The following is a 19,303-nucleotide window of genomic DNA, read 5'->3' as shown; positions in this document are numbered from 1 at the left end:
CTACCTTGCTTTATTGCTGCCTTTAAGGCTGCAATTACTAAGAGCAATATCCAAGGAGGCTTCCGAGGTGCTGGCTTAGTTCCTCTTGACCCAGAAGTAGTGATATCAAAGCTTGATGTCAAGTTGTGCACACCTTCACCTTCTATTGTCAACGAGGACTCCTGGCAGTCACAAACACCAAGCAATCTCCTAGAATTTGGGTCCCAATCGATGCTTGTAAAGGAGAAGATTCAGAGATACCTAGATAGCTCACCAACTGGCATGGTTGAGGCCTTTGAAAGGTTGGCGAAAGGCATGGTATTGGTAGTGCACAAGCTGGTATTGGCACAAAAAGAGATCGCTGAGCTTCAAGCGGCAAATGAAGCCACCACACGATGTAAATCATATAAAAGAAAGTGTGTACAGTGTGAAGGGGTACTAACAGCTGAAGAGGGCCTGCAGCTAGCTACCCTTAAGGAGTTTGCAGAGCGTGGTGATGAGAAGAAGGCAAAGAAGAGGGCATGCGCTGATAAGGGTGAGCCTACTCAATGACGCTGTGGACACTGCGATGAGACTGGGCACGACTTGTGCACATGTAGGAAAGAAGTAGAAGTAGATTCTGAATAGATTGGCTAATTACGATTTTTGAAGATTGTTCATGGTTGTATTATACTGTCATAAACAGTATGGATTTTGGTAGGGTCTTGGCAAAAGTGGACGGCTCGCCCGTGTGGACGGCTCGCCCGTGTGGACGGCTCGCCCGTGTGGACGGCTCGCCCGTGAGGTACGTTACCAGAATCCAGGAAAAAGTTGTAAAATGGAAAAAAAGGAGAGAAGCTTGCCCCATGGGGTTAAAATCTAGTCCGCCTTGGTAGTGTCTATGGATCTAGGGGTAACAAAGTCCAGACAGAAAAAATAAAAAAGAAAAAAATAAGGAAAAGGAGATTGAAAGACAGATAAAACCATAGGATCGAAAATCCGGCCTATCCAGGGCGAACCCCCACCGTTTAGGATTGTCCCCGGCCGGAATATTGACCGTGGTGTGCTAGATACATACTAAGAGAGATGCTAGATTAAGTCGAGGATGTCATTCGTCATGGTTTTTTTAGCATTTCGCGAGGGCCCTTGGGCCTCTTGCGGTCTTTGTCGACCTTCAGGTTTTTACTGCTGCTGGCTTGAGGCTTCTTGCGGTCTTTGTCGTCATTCTTAGTACTAGATTCAAGCTTCTTGCGGTCTCCGTCACTCTTCTTATTACTAGCTTCGGGCTCGTCCTTTGCAGTATGCGTCCGTGAATCGTCCTTAGTTGGACGCATAATGATTTTGAAATTACCTGGCGCAGGCGGGTTGGAACTCAGCGGCCTCATTACCACTGGTATCATGACGCCTGGTTGTTGCGTTCTTGGTTCTGGTTCTCCTTCTTTTTGTGCTGGGGTTGCATGTGCTGGATTATACCGCTGTACCGATCGGGAACTCTCAGGTTGCATCCGCTGATTTCTTTCTGCGTCTGCGGATGCTGAACCATCCTGCTGTGACAAACGGGACCTTTCAGCCTCTATCCACCGAATGATCTCCTCGTTTCTAGCCCACTCTTTCGCCCGCTCCTGCACACCCACATCCGCTATCTCCTGCCGCCATTCCAAAAATTTCCCACCGGGCTCTTCAAACTTCTCCTTTCCTACAAGCGTCCGCAGTGCCCTGCGCATATCCATCACAGCATCGGCTTCAGACGGTCCGGCGCCCAAACACTCAGCAATCCAATCGCTCCTAGGAAAGGTTCCCTCGTAGTTCTTCCTGTAGATGAGAGCGACTTTCATTGCACCACCTTCTGGGAGGGGTTTGTCAAAGATGGACAGATAGCGGTTTTCAGTGATGTCGTCTTGGGGCGCTAGGATTACTGTGATGGGGTTTAGCGACGGCTGGTGAGTGTTGAGGGTGGGTGGGTAGGGAGAGGTTTGGGGGCTTGACTTACAGACGAGGGCGTTTAAGCAGTCGCTCATGTTCCAGTCACATTCTTCAGCTGGTGGTGGTAGGTCAGGTTGGTATGTTTGGGGTGCAGGGTTAGATGGGGAGGTTGAGGGTTTGTCTGGGGATCTGGATCTATTGGGCTGGCGTTCTCGTTCTTTTCCTTTGTCTTTCTTGTCGCTGGTTTTGCGGGGGTCGGACATCTGGAGGGTGTTAGTTAAGTACGTCGGGTATGTGCTGGATATGCGATATTCGCAGATTTAGTTGTCGATACGTACGATTATTTTTTGACTTTGTTGAGAATGTTGGGGTGTGTTTGTTGATTGAATAGACGTCTTTCCAATCCAAGGGGACTTTTGAATGCCGGCAGATAGTGCAGATTTCGAAGTAGTCCACCGGGTAGTGAAGTTCTCTAATGCAGCCAGGTCTTAAAGCTGCGTTTTTATACTTCTCCATGACTGTATATAATCAATGACTTGACCATAGGAGTCAAACGCAGTGTGTAACAGTGTTTTGCAGAATAGATATGCCGAAGCCAGGCGTTGGCTCCTGCTGGGCCGTAGTCGATACTCTACCATTCAGAGTCAATACGCCCTGTGAGCCTATATGACTGGCGAAATACATGGATACGGTAGGGCTTTATGACACTTTGATTCCGCACGGAGCGTCTTTGGGTTGTCTGTGCGTCTATATAAGAGTATAGTGTACCGTGAAGGAATGACTAATATTGCCACAGTTTGCACATTCATTAGGGATATCTGAAATGTTAACGATTTCAGAACCGTTCTTATTGGGTACAGTTGCTGAGCATAACAAGTCTATGTTCTTCGAGCCAGGGGGGGCCAAGGCAAGCAGCCCTGCACTAGCTTTCGTTCAATATGTCCAGGTAAGCTCGTGCTACGATATTATATTTTCTACATCGTGAATACAAAATACCAGTACCACTCTGACAGGCATCCTCGGTGACCTAGGGACACGAAATTGCAATTTTAGGAAAAGGAGTTTGAAAAGAGGCATGAGTTTTCATCCCTGAATAGAGGGGTAGTATTATACATTAAGGAATCCACAGAAAGAGGAAATGCTAACAAAGAGGTAGTAAGAAACCATCGCCCCAACATCTCATTACAATGACTACATTCGCCGTTTTATAGAGACATCCCACGGGTGCTTTTCACCCAATTTCCCTAGCCCCGTTTACACTATTAAGCTCCAAAACATGTTGAACTCTGTAATATCTCCCCAACGGCCTCCGCGGGTAGCGTGTGCATACTGACCCGTAGTAAGCACGGAGCGATGCGATTTCTACTTCTGAGGTTTCCCGTGAGGGTTCCTGATAGTAGCAAAGAGACCATTCTGGGAGCCATCTTTGCCCATATTATTGGTACTAGTCTCTTTGACGTTGGTAGGGAGTATAGCCAACGAGTTCTTCTTCGGAGCAGCGGAAATGTTATCGAGACAGGAGAGGGAGGTATGCCCCACCCTTAGGTGGCGTGTGCTTTGTTCATCTGGGGACGGTTTCGGTACTTGTAAGGAGTCGTTTTTTTGGGACTTTGGTCGTCTTTGAGTCTTTGGGGGTGCTCATTTTGAACTTATTTCTGCGCTGGTGGTTTAGTGTTGAGTTCTCTCGGTAGGTTTTATTGCGAACCTTAGGGCGTTTGGTAGTTGATAAATAGTAGCGACAATGCTCAACAGATAGATCATGCTCCTCTTTCAAATAGTGATTGCTGTTAGGGAAGAGAGGAGGGTGTGGTAGCGGCTCGCTGCTTTTTATACCCAGATGCTCACTAACTTTCGTGGACTCAGTGTGGAGGCCACATACCGTTGTCGAGAAATGAATATGACGTCTAGGTTACGGACGCGTCTCTGCTTGCCTGCAGAGTATTTCGGTCATGCCGTTGGAAAAGTCATAGAGGAAGGGACGGTGACTGTGTCGACTATACCTACGGATACTACCACGAACAAAACCATGAGTTCGGAAAATTTCGATATACAGTCATGAAAGGTCTTAGGGATTCTATGATTCATTGAGACGTCTATTGCAGGCCATCTTGTGGAATTTTGAGCTGGATCTCGAGACTGCCAAAGGCAGCTAGGGAGAAGTGCTGGACTCTTCGAGCGGTCACGCGTAGGTATTCCGGCAGACGAAGGCCAGAGAGTCATTTAGCTCGCCCAGCTTCAGTGCATGACTTGATGGTTGGTGACCCTCTCGAGTCTTCCTCTAGAAGATATGGGAGCTCTCATTCTTGAATTGTTGTCTTTAGTCGACACTATGACGCAGGATTGCCCCCTTGGTTACTAGTGGCTTGATGAGAAACCAGTGTAACCGTCATCTTTGCGCATGACCGCGCACAGTTTGAGAATTCTTGCAGTAAAACTACGGAACTGTTTGATCGAGACTCTACGATGCGGCTATGAGCACACGTCATTCGCAAGTCACAGTCTCCTGGGCGAAGACTGCGTGCAACCACCCGAACGGTTGAAATAGCCACATCCCCTACCTTGGGCGCTCCAAAATCTTACTTCCGTCTTGTCATGTGCCACTACCATTGCAACCCCACTGAAACACGAAGATTTATTCTCAGTCTAGCTGTCGGGTCGTACCTTGAGATCCTAGGATTTTGGGGTTTCTATCCAGAAAAATTGTCCTAGAAGTAACACAGTCCCAGCTTGGCCCAGCTGTCAGAAGGCCGCCAAAACATCGGTACCAGACATATGGCCTTGTGCCTGTGTCTCCGTACGTCAGGTAAGCCGTAAGTCGCAGGGTACAGAGACGAAGGAGCCGTAAGGGAGAGGTGAAGAGCATGTTGGAGGACAAGCGGTTGTGCGAGCATATGGCTAGGGTGTAGGGACGTGACTACGCGTTTACGCGCGGAATGGCGGATCCGCGATTGTCAAGCTTAACGGATCTGGTGTTATTCTGATCTCATGTTCAGGTTTAAGAGTGTAGATGGGTTGCACAAATTCCAAGAGTAAATTCATGAAGTGTCAGGGAAGTGTCAGGTCTTGGAGCGTGAGTAGACGCTTAAGGCAGCAAGCAGTGTCATGAGCTATCTTTGAAAAAGTCACATGCTCGTCAATTCAGGGAAATGCCACGAGAAGTTAAGCGATATTTCTCTAAAATAAGACATTGCCACGCTATAGAGATGTAGTACTGAATACCAACCATGAAGAAAATCTATGCGAACCCGTTACCGAGTGCAAATAGCGGACAAAACCCAGCCAAATAACACACCTAATTACCACCTCAACCTCTCCCAAACTGACGTCTTTCTTATCTCCCTGCCGTAGCTCCCTCCGGGCAACGCACTCGTACAATCTGTCAAATCACCCCCTACCCCCAGCATACTCAGCTTCGCCATGGCAGGCACAAACGCTGCCGCCCATGCAGATTGACTGACTGCAAACAGACTGAACGGTACGCCGCTCAGCAGATCCTCTGCAAGTGACTTGTCCGCTTCCAGGATAAAGGGCGCAGTGCCCCTCTTGACCTCAGCGTAGTACTCATTATTCCACTGCCCAGGCGTAGAATCCAGCGAAGCTCCAGCAGCAGCGGGATCAGTTGCGAACTGCTTGGCAGTGCTATGGGCTCCCACCAGAGCCACAAGGTCTGTAACGGAAAAGCCTTTGGCGGCAAAATGGTTCATGAGGGACTTGGCGGTGGTATTGTGCGGTGGAATTTGGCCCACTGGGCTAGCTTTATGCGAATCCTTGCGACCGATCTTGACGGGCACGGTAGGGCCGCCGCAGGTTTTAATGGCGTGGGCTGCATCTGGAGTTAATGATGCGTGTTCATGCTCTCTCGCAGAGATGACAGTGGTACTACGGCTTCCCTTATGACCGAAGAGACTGGAAGGGACTTACCTGCTGCAAACTGGATCAGGTCTGCAACTCCGACTTTCTTTTCTTTCGCCAGCTCTGCAAGACTGCCGCAAACTCGGGGGAGGCCCCTGTTTTCCGATCTCGAGCACTCATCCGCTAGGATCAGTGAACCATCGCAGGCGCCGTTGAAACTGTAACGTTTCTTAACATGGATTTCTCTGGTATGTAGGTTCAAGAATTCTATCGGTGATGTATGGTCGAGACTCACCAGTCGTGGAAAGCTGCACGTATTGCACCACGAGCGGCGTCGGTACACTGCCCGTTTGCCAGGTATTCTCTGGTCAGGGTGGCCGAGATTTCGTCCCACACGGGAGGGCAGGAAGCCCAATCGTCGCCATGTTTTGTTTCTTTTCTTCCTATCTTCCTCACAGTGTCCAACGCTTTTCTTACCCTTGAGATACCCGCCGGGTTGACTGGAGCTTTAAGAGCAGATGTAGTAGTGTACGCAGCAGTCAAGAGAATTGTAAAGGGTGTTAAGAAATGCATGGCGACACTGTTTTTAGACGTAGCAAATGATGGAAAATTATTTACTAGACAGTGTCAAATATCAACTGCGAAAATGGCGGAGTGATGGCTAGTTCTTCCTTGTCCGGATAAGGTGAAGCTGATCAGGAGAGGGATAGCTATCTTTATACTTGTTCATGGCTGTTGTACAAAGCCAGACGTTTAGAATGCAAACCAGAGGAGATGCAAGAAGCTCGTGAGTTCCCGTCTCTGGACGCCACCAATCTTTCTGAGACTCACAGGGGACTCAGACCGTAAGCTAAAATCAGAAATCCTGTCAGGGCTGAAGGAATAGTCCACGCCACGGAATGACGCTCCCAATTGGAGGCTTGGGTTAGTCTAGTCGTGGTACGGCATAATCCCAAGTGCATGCAGAGACGCCCCGTGCAGGGCAATCTTTTCTTAGCTGGCTTGAACTTGAAGGGAATTAGAGGAAGGTCAGCATGCGTGTGTGTATTTGAGGTCATGAATTTCTATTCTGTGGCCCATGACGGAGCCAGTCGCGCTTCATCCTACCACATGTAAATAGCCATCGACCATGCATTGGCATATGCTGTTTGGGGCGCTGTATTCACCCCAGTGACATGTTCTTCCTGCATCGTTAATGCACTTAGAGAGAATTCGGAACACTGAATGAAGCTTCGGGATGGGCCTTGGATGCATTGAACTTGTGTCAACTCCAGTAACTTTCGAGGCGAGAGAAGATTTAAGACACCAGTGACTGGAGGCCACGAGCCTGGGAGCATATCTCACTCCTAGAGAAGGGGCTCATATGCATCCGTGCGGATGAGAGGCTTGCCTTTGAGGGACATAAGGCTGAACAATTCTTTTGATAGAGGGAAACGATCGTCGTCTTCTGTAGCACATGTACTCAGGTGGCGCATGTCACAGGTCGGCGAGTTTGGGGATGTCAGACCATCTCAGTGGTGCTTATTCAAAATAGTGGGCAAACGCAATCTGAGTACAATTGATATAACAGATCGAGAAAGATCAAAGTGACGAACCTACGGCGTGGAAGGATTGCTCCAAGCTTTTCGGGGACCATATCCTGTTGACAAACTGTCGCTCAACAGGGTCTCCAAGTAGTAGATCCTGAACCTAGTGAAATATAACAATAGATAATCATTAGTTTATGCTGAAACACTGGGACAAACATGGCGGCCGTGGTGCATAACGCCGAAGAGGTAAGGCTGAAAAGGCTCACGAAAGATGATGGGGAGCCGAACCGCAGGACTCAAAAATATTTGTAAGATTCGTCTTTCATTTTGACCACCGTTCATGCGTGTTCAAATCAAGTTTCTCTACGGCACCACGGTAACATTAGGCAGACATTCAACTATTCGTGGCTTTTCATAATGGCAGCGGCCCAACAGGTCTCCTGAGCACTACTACCCTCTCTCTTGTACGAACTCTTCGTGGTTCCATATCTATGTATGTGGGGGTTGACTGTTACTAATATCTAAGTTGACATGAGACGTTGATAATCGACCTTTCGCCCTTGGTCACCAATTTGACCAGACCGTACAATTGTAGTCTACAACAAAACGTAGGAAGCCCTACATATAAGCATCTCAAACCAACCGTAGGCGCCTCAAATTAGAACCATTGCGTTTCCAGCTTTAAGCGCGCTACTGAAGCATATACAAACTCGAACCCTTACTCACAGCTCGTCTGCGATGTTTACGCGAACATACCTCAAGCGTTAATATCCTACTCTTACTGTCTGGCCCAGGCGCATTCTTCAACTAGACAGTGCGAGTTCCCTTTCTCTTATATCTTGCCCGCACTTTCATTTACTCTCAGACCATCTCGATCCACTCTACTTTCTCTGCGAACTCCACAGTACTCCTCGTTCCACCCGTCCTCCCCGTGCGCACCGTCCGCGCCGTCATGGCACTACCTCCACTCAGTGTCCGCCTATGCTCTCGCATTGTGCTCGTTGTACTCCCTCTCAGCGCACTTTTGCTCGGCACGGGAGGAGCCTCAATATCGAAGGTGAGATTTGAATCGGGGTCATGGTAGCGGCGAAAGAGCGAGGGAGATTGTGTATGGCTTGATTTTGATACTGCCATGGATCTTGAGGATCTTGAAGCGGTGTGGGTGGACGTAGAAGTAAACGTCGAACGGGGCGAGGACCCGGGCCGCACCGTGCATGTGGAGGTGTTGTATTGCATGCGGCATGGAAGGAGAGGTGCAAGAAGTAGCACGTTCGCGATCAGGTGAATGAGCGCAAGCTCCACACTACATGATAGGTGGCAATCAGTTACTGAAAAGGTGATGGGTGGAGAGGGACACGAAAGGGAGATATACATGCTACAGATGTACGGCCAAGGACCGTCACTCGTCATGTCGTCTTCGCTCCAGACGTTGAAAATCATTGGAATACGGGCAATAGAGGCTGCGCATGCTACGAAGCCAAGGCCAATGAGCGGAATGATTGAGACCCGCCTTGCGAAGTCAAGATTGAGGGCGCAGAAAATCGGTATGGATACAATTGCGATAAGGAGGTCGGTGGCAGCGTTGAGGGCTGTCATGCTGTTAGTTTGAGTCCCAAAATTGTGGCACGAATGGGGCGCATGACAAGGGACATTCGGAACATACAGCTATTAAAGAGAGCTATGCTGCGGTAAAATATTTGCGATATGCAATATCGTTCTCGTGAGGAGGGATCCCATGCGGCCTCCACAGGGTTGCAACGGAATATGAGGGCCACCGACCAGATCAGAGTCAATGACGACAGAGTAGCTTTTGTCCGTCTAGTCAATGTCTCTTCTTAAAGTGCATCATGTCACTGAAAGACGTACCGATCATCCCGTACACGAACACTCGATAAGCGTTACTGCGTACAATCCGCAGAAGATATACTGTCAGGGAGAGTTTGGCGAAACTGATTCCCAGCACCAAGAGCAGAGTCAGGAGCCATATCCACCGCGCCATATGGGTTGCTTTGTCTCTTTCCGAGGTTTCTGGTTTCAAATGCACTCCCAATCGCGTGAGGAAGATAGTTACGACAAGAATTCCGGTAGCGCAGAACTGTCCACCAGGTGTCAACACTATGTACTTTCAATATTAACTGTTCACCTACCGCTGCAACAGACATAAGTCCGTCATCAATTGACCAGCCTTTCCTCCCCTTGACTCTCGCGAAAATTCTGAGCAAGAAGGTCAACAGCGCGATTGAAACCAGCGTGCCTGCAATGGCAAGGAATGTAGGGCCCTTGATGAACCCCAAGAATTCTCCAGTAATCGACGGTTGCGGACGGGCGATGACTTGTCTGGCAGCAGCATGCATGATGCGAACTGACTTTGGGACTGGGTGTTGGAACCATTCGCTACTAACACGACGGCCAGTTGTTGCAACTCGTCCGAACCAGTGATATTGAGCGGGGAAGCAGTGTCGAGTTGGCCATCTCTCAGGAGGTCGCGGGTGCTACTGGTTTTGATGTGGGCGGGAACCCTGCACGACGGAAGCATCGCGGCGTTTTGAAGTTGCACAAAGGCCATAACAGCGTTCTTTGAGAGATCTCTCAAGATGACGACTGCGTTGGGGATACTGACGCCGTGTTCCCCGGAGGACGCAAACACATATACCCACCCCAATGCATGGTAGCTGGGCCGTTAGGAGACGGGGAGATATGAGCTGTTTCTCAACTATGAGAGGGCCGTAATAGAGACATACAGCCCGTGTGGCTTTCGTGTGTCTCCGCAATTTCGGGTCGACGTGCATACTCGAGCGCCACCACGCGCGTAGAAGTACTGAAGGCGAGCTCCCGGGTTGCTGGATGCCCTCAAAACGCGTACAACTATGTCATTTCCGTAACCCTTGACCAACCATCCGGAGCCGCCGAGCAGTCGTCGTTGATGATTGGCTCGATGTCATCTATCTCTTCCACCCTCAGTACCCTTTTCATCTCAAACAATCATAGGCACAGTATTCAGAGAACTTCGTTTGCCCGATCATACCTATATCTGTATCATGTGTTGCATGGGTGGGCTTTCTTTTCGGTGTGCAAATGAAAGTCGAAGATCTGCCCCTCCAAGTAGATTTCCAAGGGAAAGAACCACCCTAGGGTATCAAGGTCGCTGGGTCGGCTTCGTGCGCTGAAGAACTGTATTCCACAGTCATCATCCGACTGACCCTGCTTACGACTGATAACATCATACTAGTGGTTTGATTGTTTTGGACTCCTGGTCGACCTCGTAATACTTAGGGAGACAGAGTATGTTGAACAATGTTGGTGGGTCGTGTGCATAGTCTCCACACGCCGCTTGACCAACTGGCCTTATGGGCTGAAGGTAATTTGTGGATATCTCTCTCGCGCCTAGTAGGTTAGGAGCTCCAGAATACTCATAAGGACGATTGCACCTCCATGTGCAACGTTTTGACAGTCATTACTTTTTCGTCCCCTTGAAACAGGATCTCAACCGCCAACAACGCGGATGAACGGGGGATCTGAATGTCCTATACGCGTCATTAATCGCGTTGTGCTCGTCCATTGGAATCGCAGCGCAGCTCTGTACTCCGGCTGGAGAAGACGGCGACTCGTACTCCGTACCCTCTGTGCGACTAGTACACCAAAGCTATGATGTCCTATTAACAATTGACTTCAGTCATTGAGATGCAAAATCACGCCATCTACCGTGGCCCCGGTGGTCGAAATTGTACGAGGAGCGCTCCCGAAGCGGAAGATGTAGGTCAGCGGAATATCTCAATTTTATATCGGGATGAAGCGGCAAACTTGCACCCAGAACCCACAGATACTATGGTTGCTTGAAGATAGGAATGACTGTCCCGACTACCCCTCAACTTATGCGTCCGAAACTCATCACATGTGTCGACCCGTTGCAAAGCCACTCTCATGTATAACTTGTGGCGCAGATGATTGGAGCATTCAAGAGGGTGCAAGCAGTGAAAATGGTCCAAAGAAGTATATTCCAGGAGGATGATATCGTGGTAGAAGTTCGTTCATGAAGAGCAACAAGCAAACATCCAGGCCAAATTTAGAAGCTCGGCAATCGCTTCCCCGAGCAAGATTTGCCAAGGGATCTTGTGAAGTGTCACCAGCCACAGTGGAGAACGTTCCCCATCAAGTCGACGGCCAGACTCGCCGGTGCTGGGGACGAGCTGAGTCCTGGACTTTCATCAAATCAGCCACAGCACTCTCTTCGTGGCTCGTAATGCGAGGCTTGCATCTCATCGTCTCGAATGATGTTCCGCAAGGAGTTTAAACTGGTTCCTCGCTGGTAGCTGGTAGCTGGTAGCTGGATCCGACAGCCGACAGGGCCCTCGGACATCTTTCGTTTCGGACCCCCTTAAAACGAGCACATTTCTCTACATGCGCAAAACCCGAGCTTTTCGACTCCTACACGTCTTAACAGGATGATAGAAAACCTTTTCCTGATGATGGGGAGAATAGGTACTCAGCTCTTCTTTGGCAGACTGACGATGTTCCCAAGGGTTCTAGACCTGAGCCGCAACGCGAGCCTCAGCAACCCAACTTTCGTCAAGACCATGAGGCTTGAGGCTGAACATTACGGAGAGTACGTTTTCCACGGCCTCGTCCAGTCACGTCGCATGATTTCGAGTTTTCTAGCCTTTGAAAGGCAAGTGTACGCTCTCACTCGTTCGTTTGCCAGTTCAGCTGACCTTGGCATGCCACTGAAACCCTGTACCTTCACCTTTTCTGGCGGTGGCTGTGGTTGAAGCCCCGGGCCATCGCGCGACAATATGCGGCGGTGCTCAAAGACTTGAGTCGCATGCGAAACAATAAATGCACCCATTGCCGACGCATTTCCTGTAACTTAATTGACATCGTCCTTCCTACATTGACGCTTCAGAGTCGCCATTGCGGCTTTTGTCCCTCGTGAATCACTCCAGATGCTCTTCGATCTTCTATTATTGAGCGCCGCTGTCCTCTCTCAGAGCAGGACGGCGGCAGCTCAAAGAGGAACGCCCTGCCAAGCCGTGTCAAGCATGTCAGCCGCTTATATTTCCATGTTTCCCGAAGCGACCGAGGCCCTGGTACCAGCAGATGCCGCCGTCAACTGCCTTAAATCCATACCTGTGGATGTGGAAGAAGACAAGGCATTGATCGAAGAGATAACCCTCTTCACAAACTGGATCTCCAATCTTGGCTATCTCTCGAATCCTCCCAAGGGTTATCCAAACGAGCGAATAGACCTAAGTGGGGAGTTGAAGCGACTCCATGATGAGCTGGACAAGGGCACATACGAGGACGAATACACGTTTCAGGTCGATCTGAAAACCGCGTTTGACAGAACTTACGATTTCCATACGTTTTGGATACCCGATATTCTTAGTGTGTTTACCTTCAACCGGGGAAATATTGGCGAGGGTCTCAATGACGAGTTTGCGGTGGTGTCGGTATCTACTGATGGGAAATCCCTCCCTAAGATCTATAATTATTGTGAGTTGGGATTCCAAATCGAATCACGCATTGTACTCACGACGTTCAGATGATATCTTGGTCGCTGACAGCGAAGGCTGGACGCCATCGCCAATCGTCAAGATCAATGACCAGCCAGCTGAAGACTTCCTCAAAGATTGGTCAAAGCAGTTCCAGTACCTTGAGGATCACGCCCGCTACAACAATTTATTTCCCAACCAACCCGATCTTGCAAGAGGAATCACCAGGAACCAATTCGGCACGAATCGGATCTTTACTGGCGATACCACTAAGGTCGAGCACGAAAATGGTACCGTCCATGAGTTGATCGGCAATGCTGCTATTCCTCTGAACGCCCTGGACGGCGTAGATGATGCACAGTCGTTTTTTGACCGATTTCTGAATCTGGGGCCACCTCAAACAACCCAAGGCGGGTTAAGAAAGCGTGGAGCTGCGTGGAGGGACGAGCAGCTTCGCAAGAACGCATTGGCGACCAAGGTCAAGCGACAACTTTCCGAGCCAACGGCAACGGGATACCCAGTCCCAGTGATGCTGCATAGCGAAGCGGTAATCGGAGGCTACTATCTTAGCGGCCAAGGGTATGACAATGTTGCCGTTTTGAGTATCCCCTCGTTTCAGCCTACCAGTGACGCTGGAGTTGAGGAGTTCCAGGACCTAATCGGGCAGTTCTTGGAAAGAGCTTCGAAAGCAGGCAAGACACGTCTCGTGATTGACCTGCGTGGTAATGGTGGCGGTTTTGCGAATTTGGGATATGATCTTTTCAAACAAGTATGTACTTGCGCAAGTCTTTCCACGGCTGGGCTAACTTTTACTCTAGCTCTTTCCAGAGGAAGACCCCTGGGTCGCAACGCGCTTCAGAGCGAACGAAGCGTTTGACATTCTTGGCCAATTCCTGGAAGCCGCGCTGCAGGACGTCACCTACGAAATTGCACTTGCAGACTTCAAAACCAACGGCCTTGACGGTAACATTGCATTCGCGTACCAGACGATGTTCAACTACAAGGTCCCCCTGACCGTCGACGGCAAGAATTTTACCTCATGGGCACAGTATTTTGGTCCTCATGAGGTGAACGGGGACAAGGTCACAACTGTTGCCCGCAAAGACTTCAATAATTTCTTCTCGGATGACCTCGCCTTTGATGTTACTGGTTATGCATCGCGCGCCGGTAAACTCAAGAAGCAGTTCTTCAAAGGTGACTCCATCGTCATGCTCCAGGACGGCGGTTGTGGTTCCACCTGCGCCTTGTTCGCAGAACAAGCGAAGATGCAAGGAAAAGTGCAACAAGTCGTTGTAGGCGGTTTGCCCGAGACGGGACCAATGGAAGGCGTGGCCGGCAGCAAAGGAGCCCAAGTGCTAAACTACCTCCAGATTTGGACGACGGCAAGCCGACCTTACCAGTTTCTGCAGGATCAACAAGAGGCGCTGAACCGGACTGAGCTCGGGCGGTTGATCTTTGCGCAACGCCCCTTCTATCGCGTTGCGTGGGCGGATGCCAACACCCCGCTGGCGAATGTGAATATCCGCGATAATATCCGCAAAGGCGACGAGTCGGAGACTCCTCTCGAATTCGTCTACGAAGCTGCCGACTACAGGGTCTTCTACACTGCAGAGATGGTACGCAGCCCTGAAGCTGTTTGGAAGAAGGCTGTCGATGCACGATGGGGCGACTCAAAGCAGGTATCCGTCGAGGGGAGCACTGGTCATCCTTCCTCTCTCAGCGGTGGTCTTGCCACTTCCCCCAAGAAGAAGGGAGCGGCGTCCAATGCCACAAGCGGCCTCAACAGTGCTTTCGTAGCTGCGCTGGCTGTTATTGTGTCGGTGGTTGTAATGGTATAACGACCTGAGGAGAGGAGCGGATGAGTAAATACCCACGGAAGAAGATATATACACCTTGCATTTGATGGCGTTAGGGACAGCTTTGGATTTCGAGATATGGTAACCATGAGTTATTCCGTTGCTGAGGCTTTCCAGATTTACGTCGGCGGACTTGGGAGTAGGAATTTTATTGAAATGTACACAGTATACGGAGTAGCAAGCTTTCAAATACATCAGGGATTAGCGGCGCATAATTTAATAGCCAGTTCAAGTCAATCATATACCGACCAATACAAGTCCAACGCTCTCTCACTAACGTTGTTGCAGATCCTTGCTTGTGAGCGTTCTTCTTGGGCCAGAGGACATAGGTGGATCGAAGTCGAGGCCTGCGGCTACACGGGTGGCGATGTATGAGGAGCAGGCTTCCTGTCTATCAGATCGGAATGCATCCGAGCTGGGAGGTAAGCCGGCAGTTACGTCGTCGTGGAGCCGGTGATGCATCTGATGCTGTGATGCTCTCGAGCCATCCCTTTATCCATTCATGTCTCCCTTCGAGAGTGGGAAATTATCATTATTGAATATCAGATCGAGTATTTGCTCACTCGCCAGCTAGAAAGAAAAATCTGGAAGCTCTGATCGATAGGATCCTCAATCTTGGCATTTGCTTCGTCCCTGTCCTCATTTTAGGGCCGTGAACCGGATAATTGCTCCTTATCCCTGCTTCACCGGGCAGTGAACACAACTCCTTTCTACATATTCCCCCACAGCGAGACATCATGCAGGGTAATGACAGTGCAGCTTACAGACAAACAGTATGGCCTCTCTGAATTACCCACTTTCCGAAAGCCTAGACTGTTCATACTCTCTCGAAGAACAATCGTAACGGGCTCGGCGTAGATGCGCAATATGGAAAGCTTCCCTTACCTTCCACCCCGGTAATCCTGCAAATGCTAGGTTAAATCCACTTCCGGCAGGATATAAATATGCAGGTACCCAGAGGAGATGAGGATTCAACGCTTTGGGTCCTCGGCGTTCTCTGATCAGCAAGATGGGGTCCTTCGTGAAGCACGTCGCAGGTTATGCGCTTTTGCTCGGCAGCGTGATCGCGGCACCGGTCGCTCAGGAAGTGGAGAGCTTCATTGAAGTTGCCGTGGCGAAGTCAAACAGCTTAAGAGTTGATCTCGGGTATGGGATTTATGAGGGGAGGTTGCAGAATTCCACAGGATTGAATGTATGGAAAGGGTACGCCAACACGAATATCTCTCTCCCTGGATCGTACTAATCAGATGTCTCGTAGAATCCGGTTCGCGGCTCCACCAACCGGAAACTTGCGCTGGAAAGCTCCACAGCCGCCAGCGACAAATCGGACCGTGGTTTCGGCAACAAGCTTCGGTCCGAACTGCCCTCAGGCTTATCCTTCGAGTCCCAATCCGCCTTTCGTTCCTGGGGACGAAGATTGTTTGTTTTTGAACGTTTATGCGCCTCCTACTTTGAAGTCGCAGAAGTTGCCCGTGCTGGTGTGGATCCATGGCGGCGGTTATGGCCTTGGAGATGGGAAGCAAGATCTCAGCGAGCTCATCAACGACAATAAGAAGGCGTTCATCGGCGTGACTATTCAGTACAGGGTCCGTCCACACACTTACAGATTCGATGTTTTGGATTATACACTAACAATTCCAGCTCGGTGCCTTCGGATTCCTCTCTTCTGCAGAGGTCAAGGCCATAGGTTCACCCAATGCTGCTCTCTTGGATATGAAGTTTGCTCTCGAGTGGGTGCAAACTCACATTGCTAAGTTTGGCGGAGACAAAGAGAGAGTGACAATCTCTGGAGAGAGTGCAGGCGGTGGTGCTGTGATGCTACTCGGAATTGCCAAGGACGGCGCGCTCGGTACTACGCTTTTCCAGAATGTGAGTTTGAAGGTATACTTTTCCGGATAGGTCCATTAACGTTTTACACAGGGCATAGCTGCTTCTCCATATCTCCCACCTCAACATGACTTCAACGGTGAGAAGCCTACATTACTGTACAACGAGTTTGCCTCTCGAGCGGGTTGCGGCAACGCTTCCAACAAGCTGGATTGCCTCCGCATAAAGGACTCCATGACGCTCCAACAAATAAATGCGGAAATCGTCACCACTCAGGTCTATGGCACTTGGCCCTTCTTGCCCGTCACGGATGGTAGCTTCATTAAGCAGCGACCCACCTCAGCACTGGAGAAAAAGCTTGTGAATGGCAGGAATATTCTTGTTGGCAACAACGCTAACGAAGGCCCTCTTTTTGTGCCTAAAGGTGCCATCAATACAGTAGAGGATCTCAAGGCTTGGCTGCGGCAGGTGTTCCCGTCGCTGACTGATGCGGATGTTCACACCATCCTCGAGGCGTATGCCAGCTCGGATGCACCTGTCGATCCCAACGCGCCCAAGTTTGCGACCAACGGACTTGGCCCTGCCACCGCAGTGAACGTCAGCCAAGTTGCAACCGGCCAGCAACAACGTGCCAATGTATGTCAATATTCCCTTCGATTCTACTAAGAACTCAGCACTAACCTGTACCAAGAACATCTACGCCGAGGCAACCTTCGTCTGCCCCTCCTACTGGCTCAACACGGCCTACACCTCCAAGACCCCCTCTTCCTTCCACTATCAGTACTCGATCCCCTTCGCCTCCCACGGCGACGACGTTCCCGGCTACTTTGGGCCCGCCACCCCCAATCAAGGCCGCGACTTCGCTCTCGCCTTCCGCCAGATATGGGGCAACTTTATCACCAAGTCGAACCCAACCCTGGTTGGCGGGCCCGGAGACATCAGGTGGCCTGAATGGACGCCTGGAGAGGGAGCGTATATGATGAATCTGAACACCACGGGCGGGATGCCGTATGAGGTAGAGACCCAGTTTGGCGTTGTCACACAGTTTAAGGAGCCCGGGTTGAGGAAGTATATCATGCCCGTGAATGCTTGGACGTGGGAGGGTGGTAGGGGAAAGAGATGTGAGGTTTGGAAAGCGCTGGCGGACAAGATCTTGATTTAAGTTATTAAGACTATAGTAGGAGAAATCGATCCTGTGATTGATGGTGCCAGGTCCTGATTTATTCCGACTGTTGCCTTGTGCTGCACTGATGCATTCTTGCAATATGGCCCCGGATCTCTGAACATCTAGGTCTCTGATGCAATCGTACTGCCAGATGGAATGCCGCATATCGAACTTTCTGTTACGATAACAATAATATTAACCAGCACGTGAGTTTGAATAGTAGGCTCTCTATACAACAGGGAAAAAGTCTATAAATCGCACAGGTTTAAAATAAACCTAAGCCATCAGCACCATCATAACCCACGATCTACTAGAAGCATGCAGTCACTACACTGCTTGTGAAACTCTTGCATTCGTCCATACTTGGTGTTCATAAGTTTCTGGAGAGCTTACCAGTCATGTTCCGTATCAGAGAAAACCTGACAAAGAGAGCAACGACTTGCAAACTGCTGTTTAATTCAATTCATTGCACAAACACATGGTGTGATGGCATATGACTACTATCAACTAGAAGCAGTGATGGTATTGGTGTAAGGGGTTAGTCAGAACGCTTCTAATACTACCATTTACTGCAAAATTTGCCATTACAGAAGAAAACCCATATGAATCTTTTCCTTCCAACGAATATACTAACACTTAGAAGTTGCCTTTTTCAGACAACTGCCTAGACGTAATTGCAGTCGTCGCAGTAGCTAGAATGTGACGGTTCTAATTACAAGCACCGCACTGGAAATTACTGCTCATCAAGACACGAACACATGCGGAGGCTGGGAGTCACCCAAGTTCAGTGTATCAAACAAAGAATCAGATGAAAGGATGTGAATAGGGCCTTCGGGCTTGCAGGGCGTCTCTCGAAGAACGCTCTCCAGATTTCGCGATACCATTAGAAGTCACTTCCGCGATAGTATCATTCACTTCCGGAAGTCCCCTAAGCTGAGACTTGCCTAGTTGGATCGTACTCTATGTGTAGAGGTTCCGAGGCTAATTCTAACGCTACTAACATTTTAGGATGACTTAGCTTACAATTTGCAGGTAGATCTCTTATTAAATTAAGTTTCTTTGTTATCTGCAGTTGTTATTTCTAAATCTAGATAAAATAGTATATATAAGGAGCCTCTGCAGCCTCTATAGATAGTTAACAGGGCGATTTTTCTACTACATCTCTTATTAATTACCTAACAGTTATAAGCCTAGAGAGCACCTAAATTGCCTTTGTTTAAATACTTGTTTCTAATTAGCTAAATTTTTATTATTATTTATTACAACAAGTTGCTGTACTACCTCCTTTTATAATAGCTATCTAATTAGGACACTCTAGTACTTTAACAACAGTCTTACTATTATAGGTAATCCTTAGCAAGCTATCTAATTAGTGCAACTAGTACTATATGTAATGTATTTTTGCTAAAGAATTACTTGTTTAGGAGTACTGCAATCTAGATAGTAAAGTAGTACTTGGGAAGGCTCTTACAGCTCTTATACTACTAGAAGCTACAACTAACAATTATAAGGACTACTAGGAGGCCTAAAAGTATTACCTAATTAAGCGCACTAAGTATTAGTTAGAGACAAAGGCTATACTAAAGGTTAGATCTAATATTATCTTTATGCTAAATAAGTAGTTTCTCTACTTACTATTGTCAGATTTGATGGTATCTGAAGATGTCACGGTGACAGAAAGATTGAATGAAGATGGGTTGACTG

At 49.0% G+C, this 19,303-nt stretch overlaps 5 protein-coding genes across 5 annotated transcripts; 2 read left to right on the top strand and 3 right to left on the bottom strand.

The window, feature by feature from the left end:
• Positions 1-1,073: 1,073 nt before the first annotated feature.
• On the bottom strand, positions 1,074-2,144 carry EI97DRAFT_455438 (uncharacterized protein; the record flags this gene model as incomplete). The annotated part of the gene is made up of 2 exons (XM_033800645.1): positions 1,074-1,873; positions 1,949-2,144. 2 exons carry the CDS (start codon positions 2,142-2,144, stop codon positions 1,074-1,076), a joined length of 996 nt encoding a protein of 331 aa, XP_033658090.1.
• Positions 2,145-5,177: 3,033 nt separating this feature from the next.
• EI97DRAFT_448016 (heme peroxidase) lies at positions 5,178-6,306 on the bottom strand (the record flags this gene model as incomplete). The annotated part of the gene is made up of 4 exons (XM_033800137.1): positions 5,178-5,704; positions 5,803-5,951; positions 6,029-6,176; positions 6,222-6,306. 4 exons carry the CDS (start codon positions 6,304-6,306, stop codon positions 5,178-5,180), a joined length of 909 nt encoding a protein of 302 aa, XP_033658089.1.
• Positions 6,307-8,672: 2,366 nt separating this feature from the next.
• EI97DRAFT_368699 (uncharacterized protein) lies at positions 8,673-9,616 on the bottom strand (the record flags this gene model as incomplete). The annotated part of the gene is made up of 4 exons (XM_033795149.1): positions 8,673-8,851; positions 8,926-9,069; positions 9,129-9,357; positions 9,410-9,616. Coding segments are annotated over 4 exons (759 nt in total), but the record flags the coding sequence as incomplete, so codon positions are not given.
• A 2,682-nt stretch (positions 9,617-12,298) lies between these two features.
• Positions 12,299-14,589, top strand: EI97DRAFT_439551 (uncharacterized protein; the record flags this gene model as incomplete). Its single annotated transcript, XM_033799565.1, has 3 exons — positions 12,299-12,752; positions 12,802-13,520; positions 13,570-14,589. 3 exons carry the CDS (start codon positions 12,299-12,301, stop codon positions 14,587-14,589), a joined length of 2,193 nt encoding a protein of 730 aa, XP_033658087.1.
• Positions 14,590-15,294: 705 nt separating this feature from the next.
• Positions 15,295-17,602, top strand: EI97DRAFT_391751 (alpha/beta-hydrolase). The gene is made up of 5 exons (XM_033796249.1): positions 15,295-15,810; positions 15,866-16,193; positions 16,249-16,476; positions 16,528-17,070; positions 17,126-17,602. Exons 1-5 carry the CDS (start codon positions 15,617-15,619, stop codon positions 17,594-17,596), a joined length of 1,764 nt encoding a protein of 587 aa, XP_033658086.1. The 5' UTR covers positions 15,295-15,616; the 3' UTR covers positions 17,597-17,602.
• The last annotated feature ends 1,701 nt before the right edge of the window (positions 17,603-19,303 follow it).

This window comes from Westerdykella ornata, assembly GCF_010094085.1.
Source record: "Westerdykella ornata strain CBS 379.55 unplaced genomic scaffold EI97scaffold_2, whole genome shotgun sequence".
In the NCBI taxonomy this organism is placed as follows: domain Eukaryota; kingdom Fungi; phylum Ascomycota; class Dothideomycetes; order Pleosporales; family Sporormiaceae; genus Westerdykella; species Westerdykella ornata.
Note: the sequence above shows the minus strand (reverse complement) of the source record. Positions and strands in the feature narration are given on the sequence as shown.

What these genes read in the sequence shown, in the direction of transcription:
- EI97DRAFT_391751 (XM_033796249.1), top strand. Translation starts at nt 15,617, where the DNA reads ATGGGGTCCTTCGTGAAGCACGTCGCAGGTTATGCGCTTTTGCTCGGC. An exon ending in GCGTGACTATTCAGTACAGG is followed by an intron (nt 16,194 to 16,248) that starts GTCCGTCCACAC and finishes TAACAATTCCAG; the next exon opens with CTCGGTGCCTTCGGATTCCT. An exon ending in GTACTACGCTTTTCCAGAAT is followed by an intron (nt 16,477 to 16,527) that starts GTGAGTTTGAAG and finishes CGTTTTACACAG; the next exon opens with GGCATAGCTGCTTCTCCATA.